This window comes from Mytilus galloprovincialis, chromosome 7, assembly GCF_965363235.1.
Source record: "Mytilus galloprovincialis chromosome 7, xbMytGall1.hap1.1, whole genome shotgun sequence".
In the NCBI taxonomy this organism is placed as follows: Eukaryota; Metazoa; Mollusca; class Bivalvia; order Mytilida; family Mytilidae; genus Mytilus; species Mytilus galloprovincialis.
Window position 1 is genome coordinate 9,992,232 of NC_134844.1, and position 7,769 is coordinate 10,000,000.

Below are 7,769 nucleotides of genomic sequence, written 5' to 3' on the forward strand. Positions count from 1 at the left end.
TTTCGACATTTGTTTGTTACCAATACCGGTTTGTAAACAAATATCAAGTTCATGTTAAGATCCGACTAAATACCTATATCCCGATATCGTCAGGTAAATATGCTATATAATGTTCAACAACTTCGCCAAAGCGGATAATATTCATATTTGTGTATCTTTCAAGCTTGAAAGAAAGAAATTTTACCTACATACTGTTAGTCAAACCCTGATATCTATAAACTTGATCAGCTGTTTAATTCATGTAAATAATCCTGGTACCTTTGATAACTTCATCGTCAGACATTTTCATAAGTTGGGATTCATTTACTGATGTAGAAGAATATAAAAAGACTGTCCATAATTCAGGAATCAAAGAGTACCAAGTTGGAATTGGTAAGTATCATGTAAATAACTTACAATAATTATTTTATGAATTTAATTTAAATTAATTCGCTATAAATATATCATTAACCCTCGAGCAATGATGTTTTTTATCTAAAAGATTGCTTAATTAGTGTTTTACGACACTTCTAGTTAAAGTTATTATTGATGGAAGCAGCGGGGTGCACGGAGAGAACCATCTACCTTCGTAGGAAAACTGACAATCCCAGTGAATTAAGCTTGGAGTCGAGTGAACCTTGAATTATTTTTTTTCATTATATTTCCAGACAACTATAGGGTTCAATTTATTACATTTGACTATGTTAATAATGACGTGGTTAAGTCAAATTGATTTCAGACTTTAAAAGGCCACTTATTATTGAAATAATACGTTTGAGACAAGGTTCACATGTTTAACCCTGCCGCAATGATCCGCCTCTGGCCTTTGTTAGTCTTGTATGATTTTTAATTTTTTTGTTTCTTGTGTATAATTCGGAGTTAAGTATGACGTCCATTATCACTGAACTAGTATACATATTTTTTAAGGTGCCAGCTGAAGGACGCCTCCGGGTGCGGGAGTTTCTCGCTACATTACAGACCAATTAGTGGCCTTCGGCTGTTGTCTGCTCTATGGTCGGGTTGTTGTCGTTTTGACATATTCCCCATTTCCCTTCTCAATTTTATTCAAGTGACCCTATGGCTAAAATGAATACGTTTTTAACTCAAAATTAAAACGGACTACAGACAAACCTATGCAGCTGGAATTTTGTTAAGGCATGGCATGCACTAGGTCAATAGAATTAGGATGATTTTTTGCTTTAGAAAACTTAAAACGTCACTGGGTTTTAGAGTTCATCATACTTTTTGTCTTTGCAGAAGATGATAAAACTTACACATAGTTGAGTTTCATTAGATGGTCCATTCAGTGTAACAGTTTAAATCTCCAATAATTAACAGGTATCAATGTACCTCGTTTGTCGATATCAATCAATACAGCTGACTTCAAACAATACCTGTGGGAAAGTTCTCAATCCTCTTTATGAAATTTCTTTATTTTGAAAAGTATTGTTGGAACACTTAGTTAAGATTTAAATTTTATTATACATAAAACAAAATGCATTTGAACTGTGTTTATTTGATCATGCCATGGCTGAACAGTTTTTAAGATACCTAGGTTTGTCTATAAGCAAAGTAAAGTTTTATTTTAAAACATAGCCATTTTCGCCAAAGTACAATATAAACCTGAAGAGCCCTGCTCATCCATAAACGGAATAATGGAGTGGACATTTTAATATAATATAAACAATCTGCTCACAAAGTCTTACGCCATTCAATATCTATTCAAAGCAGACATTTCCGTATTTCATCATTATTGACTACAAGTTACTGTAGATGTTTGGAAACTACCTTTAATTTTTACTTGATATACAGCGCTAAATAACAATGAATAAGATATGTATACAACACACATTTGATTTGTAAACATAACTATCTGTTGTATTTACTATTAAGGATCAACAAAAGGCGGAACAGATATATTTCCGTTCACATCAGTAGGACTTGTTAACCATTACACGATACACGAACTACCATTTCAAGATGGACTACATTCACAAAGAACACTACGGCTACAGAACGGTCACGAGTATTACGCTACAGTTAAAGGTATTATGACAATGCATTCTAAAGCTTCTTATTATTCTGTATTTAGAAATCTCAATAACTTCATATTGATAATTTCACATTCATTCATTTTTTTTATATTATTTCTCTTCTTGATGGTGCATGTAAAATTCTGCGAATTAAGTTTACTTATTTTCATATTTGATAATGACACTTCTATTAAATAAACTGAAAAACTAGTGTATCATCAATACAAATATATTTGTTTTTGGCTTGCATTAAGTTTCTTTTTTCTTATGCAAAATACACATATATAATACGGTTAAGTGTAAAATGTTCAACATTATAAATGTGCTTCGGTCAAAGCTTTCCCCCACCAATGCACGCTGAATATATCCAAACGAATGACACATGCTTTACTTATTTTTACGTTAACAGTCATGCTTGATATATCAATTTCTTGTTTACAGGGCTGGACTTTGCAACAAGAAGTTCGACAGCCGATTCACACCCTGTGAAGATTGACAATACTCCACCAGAGAAGACTGTCCAACCAATAACTATAAAGGGGCGACACATGTCGGATCTGAGTGAAATAAATGCTTGGTATATTGACCTTACATGCGATTAAGAAAATCTGATAGGAAGTTAAAACCTCTTATCTTGGAGTTATTTTTGTAAATTATCATTGTATGTAGGGAATACAAAACAGCATTTTACGATCGTTTCAACAGATATTAACTGAAACATTTGTAGTTTATAAATTTTATGTATCTTTTCTGAAATGACAAATTCGGAAGAGTCTAAATAATAAAGCCAACTTATTGTAAACTTTTTGATGAAAGTTTCAGATTTTTTACTCTTTTTTTTCGACAGCCAATTATTCTTTTCTTGTCTATCATGCTATCATATTCATTTTAATGTGAATTGTTAAAAAGTTGGGCCATACACACTGTTTTATGACACAGTTTAAATGCAGTGGTTTGTCTTTCATAGCTGGAGAGATGTATTCATTGACAAAGAGAGTGGAATAGATCATTATCTGTGGTCTGTTGGTTCTCATCCTGGACATGACGATATCATCCCATTTACAAAGACCACACTAGATTGTGGAGTATCAGCTGAAGATAAAACAATCAATATTCACGAAGGCCATGCTTATTTCATCACAGTTAAGGTAAACAAAATATCAAAAGGAATAAGAATAACCTTTACATTACTTACTTACTTACTTACTTACTAACTTACTTACTTACTTACTTACTTACTTACTGCCCTTGCACATCATTGTACCTTAATTTTTTGTAATTATTAAAGCGAAATTGAATAAATATTACCATGATATTGCTATGAGTGATACGTTACATTGTAAATGTGACTTCACATTATATTTTGTACTCAAGCACTTTCATGTATCTTCATGTTTTATGATGATATTTTCAAGTCGAGTAAAATCTGCAAATCCCTTTGATACCATATAACAATTGTTATATCCAAAATTTCCGTGAATATTATTGACGGTCATTTTCCTGTCATAAGAATTTTGGATTATCACCCTACATTTTTGGTAATTGTATAAAAAACAAAAAGTAGTATATAATAAGTGTGTATAAGAAAACAAACTTTTGCGAGAAGTGTGCGAACTGAAATTCGTAAATGTTCAATGCTTAGATGTTATGTAACGAACACATTAAGGCTTACATTATATGTATTGCTGCCAGTGTTTGTATTATTTGTAGTAACACACAACTTTTCCTAATCTTTTAATACAGTTAGAGTATCCTTTTTTTAGAATTATGCCTGATTTATGATTGATCGTATCAAAATTATTTTGTTTACTCTTGTTCCAATGTCTATGAAATGTATCCACATTTTCTATAGCGACAAGCAATAGAGTTTGATGGTTTGATATTTGTAGGCTATAAATAGAGCCAATTTAATAAGCACTGCTTCCTCTTGGGCTTACGTATATGACATGTCGCCCCCAGTTGCTGGACATGTGTATGATGGTAGTAAAAAAACAGCTACTTCCTATATGAAAGATATAGATTACCAAACAGATGTGAAGACTCTGTCAGCCTACTGGGAAGGATTTCACGATCCACATTCTACCATTAAGGCATATTTTGTCAGCATCGGGACCTGTCAAGAATGTGAAGATGTATTAGTCAATCAGGATATAGGAATATCTAATAGTAAGTATAATTTGGTGTTGTTTAAACAATGTATTTATTGTTTCTTTGGGGTTTCTTTTGTTTTTATAGTGTCCGAGTAGATAGATCATGATCCCGGAATATGGGGTGTGTCAAAGAACGTGTAGTCCTTTATCTAAACAGTTTATCAGAAGGTACCAAGACATTGCTGATAAATATTTCGTATCAACTTTACAAATAATACACGATGATATTTAAATATAGATTCCAGCTACTGACGTTGTTTATCATCTTAATAACGTGTTATACTATTATTTTATTTGTTTTAATAATATAACTTTAAATAGTCTTTATAAATATGACTTTTAGTTTGTATTCTGTTTTGGCTGTAACTATTTGACGTAACTTTGTGCTGATACATGCCGTATTTGTGTTATTGTGCTTAGGTAACTTTTTGTATTCTTGTTTTTCATTTTTGCTTATGTTCTTCTTGAATAAATGTATGTCTTTATAATTCTTATATGATTTTGACGTTAACAAATTAATTTTCACTGCACGTTAATCGTTAAATAAAATAATGCATGTACACAGAAACATTCGTTTGAATGATAAAAGAGTTTTTGCAGTTTACTTTTTGTCATATGGCAAATTTCATTGAGTCCATATTTTTGCGTTACCCAACAAATATATTCATGCGCCAGGCCTATTCAATGATATAAATATACCATTTATGTGTGATAGAGGTAACGAGTGTGGAAAAATATATCCCCTATCTCCAATTTTAAAGAGTTGTAAGGATTAAACGCCTTTTTAAAGGAATTTATTGGTGTATAAACTGGACCAAGTCTCTCACAAACATATAATAAAAGTCTCTAGGACTTTTTTCGTTTGTGAGTGAATTAGTCGAGTTTATACAACAATAGATTCCTTTAAAAAGGCATTTAATCTTATATTGAGTTTCTTTATTGCATATGACTAGTCTCTGAACTGATAAATCCCGTCATTGTTTTAAATTCTTGTTTTCTTGTCTTTCATCTTTACTAATGTGCATTGTCTGCATGGTTTTTTTGTGTTTCTCTGTTACTATATTTTTTTATAGTGATTAAGATTATAACAATGTTGACTGCTGAATCCCAATTTTTGACATTTTATCTATTATGTCTGTCTGTTCACACATCGTAGTTTTATGACTGTCATACAAGTTAAAAGTTTAGCTAGCTATTAAACTAGGTGTAATCCACCATTTTCAACATAAGAAAATGCCGTAAGTTAGGAATATGACAGTTGTTATCCATTCTTTTGATGTGTTTGAGCTTTCGATTTTTCAATTTGAATAGAGACTTTCTGTTTTGAATTTGGCTCGGCGATGGGAATTTTTTCAACTTTTAAAATATACATTTAACTGTCGAATGGAGGGTGGAACGTTGAAAATATATTTCAAAGTTTAATTCTAGGTTGGCATACGAACCACAACCAGCTATTAATCCATTGAATCACGATGTCGTAAACTTAATTTAAAAATAACAATTTAAAAAATAGGATATGGTTTGACAATGTTTTAAGAAAAAAGTCAGTAAGTGTCTGAATTTGACGAATCTAAATTTATATTGTCGATAAACTTTCATCGTCTTATGCTCATGACCAGATAGAAAGTGTTCTTATTATTCGGTGTGAGCCAAGGCTCCGTGTTGAAGACCGTATTTTGACCTATAATAGTTTCTTTTATAAATTGTGACTTAAATAGAGAGTTGATGTATTTGGCAATCATACCACTATATCTTAAGGATGAGTTGTACAGATGTTCTTTTAACAATGTTTTATTTTCGGCAGATTTTACTCTCTGCCATATGCATTTGGGATCTGGTATACGATACTACACTACTATCACAGCATGTAATACCGCTGACATGTGTACACCAGTGACGTCAGATGGTGTTATTATTGACAACAGTCCACCAACACAAGGGATAGTGTTAGATGGCGTAGATGTATATGACATAGAATATCAGTCCTTAAGGTTAGTGTGAATTAAAAATAATTCAATTATAGTGGATATGTGTTTCCGATTAACTTAACATGTGGCATCTAGACTAGTTACCCATCAGATAAATGTTCAGACAATGCATCAATGTATACAGTTGTATGCAATAGTTTTACAACGATTTTCTTGTATTTATTTTTTTTTATTTCGCACAGAAATTACATATCTGCAAAATGGTATGGATTTACAGATCCTCAGTCCGGCATTGACAGATTTGCATGGCGAGTCGGAACAAAACCAGGATCAGATGATATTGTAAAATCCACACATTTACCACGCTCTGATATATTGGTGGAACCAGATTTACTACATAGCCTACCACGAGGACAGCGTATTTATGTAACAATAAAAGCATATAATAAAGCAGGTAATGAATTGAATTGTTCTACATTGATATTTCGGGACCTTTTATAGCTGACTATGTGGTATTGGCTTTGCTCATTGTTGAAGGCAACCTACGGTGACCTATAGTTGATAATGTCTGTGTCATGTTGGTCTCTTGTGGAGAGTTGTCTCATTGGCAATCATACCACATCTTCTTTTTTAAATGTATATGATATTGATTAAATCATGATTAATACTACTTTTCTGCTTTGTTATACTACACAACATTTTTAGTGATAGCGCTAGCGCTACAAAGACTGCCTTAGGATTGCTATCTTAATTTTATGATAAAAAATATAACATATAAATTGAAATCTGTTTGTATTTTTGACATTTTCGCTTTTCTTAAATTGATTATGTATTTTTACATCATTTAGAAGAAGTTTTAAATGTATGACCGTTATATTTTGTCCTTGATAGACAATTTGTCAAAAGTTTTATCAAGATCCTGTGATTTGTTGTTGGAAATTTAAAAAAAAAAAATTAACCATGGAAGCAAGGCAGGACTTCATTATGTTGCAGTAGAATCGCACAATACATCAATGGTCTATTCCCGATACGTAGGACTAGGTTACGAATGTTTAAGACTGGATTCAGACGATAACATGATATAACATATTATCATAGGTAGTTATCCGATTTGTAACCGTAATCATCACTTTATAAACGCCTCATTACAAAAAATTTCAGGCGATGATTTTTTTAAATGTGCTGAGCTATTTTCCGGAAATACTACCTTGCCTTGGAAGTATCTATACATACATTTTTCTTGCAATCAAAATAAGAAATGTTAAGTTATTTTGTGCACATTGTTTTTATTATTTATCATAGATTATCACCAGCTAGAAATAGTATAAAACATTCAAGATAGAATATACTGTGTAAAGAGTGTGCTGCTGTGGAAATGTTTCTAAGAACTCACACATCCAATATCTTTTAATGAGTTTCCGCTCTTTTTTGAATGTTTATCAAATTTGTTTATATATACAATTTGTTATTTCTATTAAGGCTCATTCATATGATGATAATACATTGATTTATAGGACTTGGTACAGAAGCTCATTCAAACGGTTTCTTCATAGACGACACACCACCATTGATGAAGGTTAAACCCTACTTGTCTACAGAATTAGGTTCTATCAAAGACAATTCTATAGTATTCAGAAGTACAATAAGAATTCATTGGGAGGTAGAAGACAAAGAATCTT

At 31.8% G+C, this 7,769-nt stretch overlaps 1 protein-coding gene across 1 annotated transcript in view; it reads left to right on the forward strand.

Annotated features, from left to right (window-relative positions):
- The first annotated feature begins 273 nt into the window (after positions 1 to 273).
- Positions 274 to 7,769, forward strand: part of LOC143082267 (uncharacterized) — a 25,546-nt gene continuing 18,050 nt past the window's right edge. Inside the window, exons 1-8 of the mRNA XM_076257867.1 lie at positions 274 to 372; positions 1,873 to 2,025; positions 2,454 to 2,589; positions 2,980 to 3,160; positions 3,902 to 4,178; positions 5,967 to 6,153; positions 6,333 to 6,544; positions 7,605 to 7,769. The exon at positions 7,605 to 7,769 is cut by the window's right edge and continues 68 nt beyond it. Coding sequence (XP_076113982.1) covers positions 2,561 to 2,589; positions 2,980 to 3,160; positions 3,902 to 4,178; positions 5,967 to 6,153; positions 6,333 to 6,544; positions 7,605 to 7,769 — 1,051 coding nt within the window. The 5' untranslated portion in view covers positions 274 to 372; positions 1,873 to 2,025; positions 2,454 to 2,560. The remainder of the gene's footprint in view (positions 373 to 1,872; positions 2,026 to 2,453; positions 2,590 to 2,979; positions 3,161 to 3,901; positions 4,179 to 5,966; positions 6,154 to 6,332; positions 6,545 to 7,604) is intronic.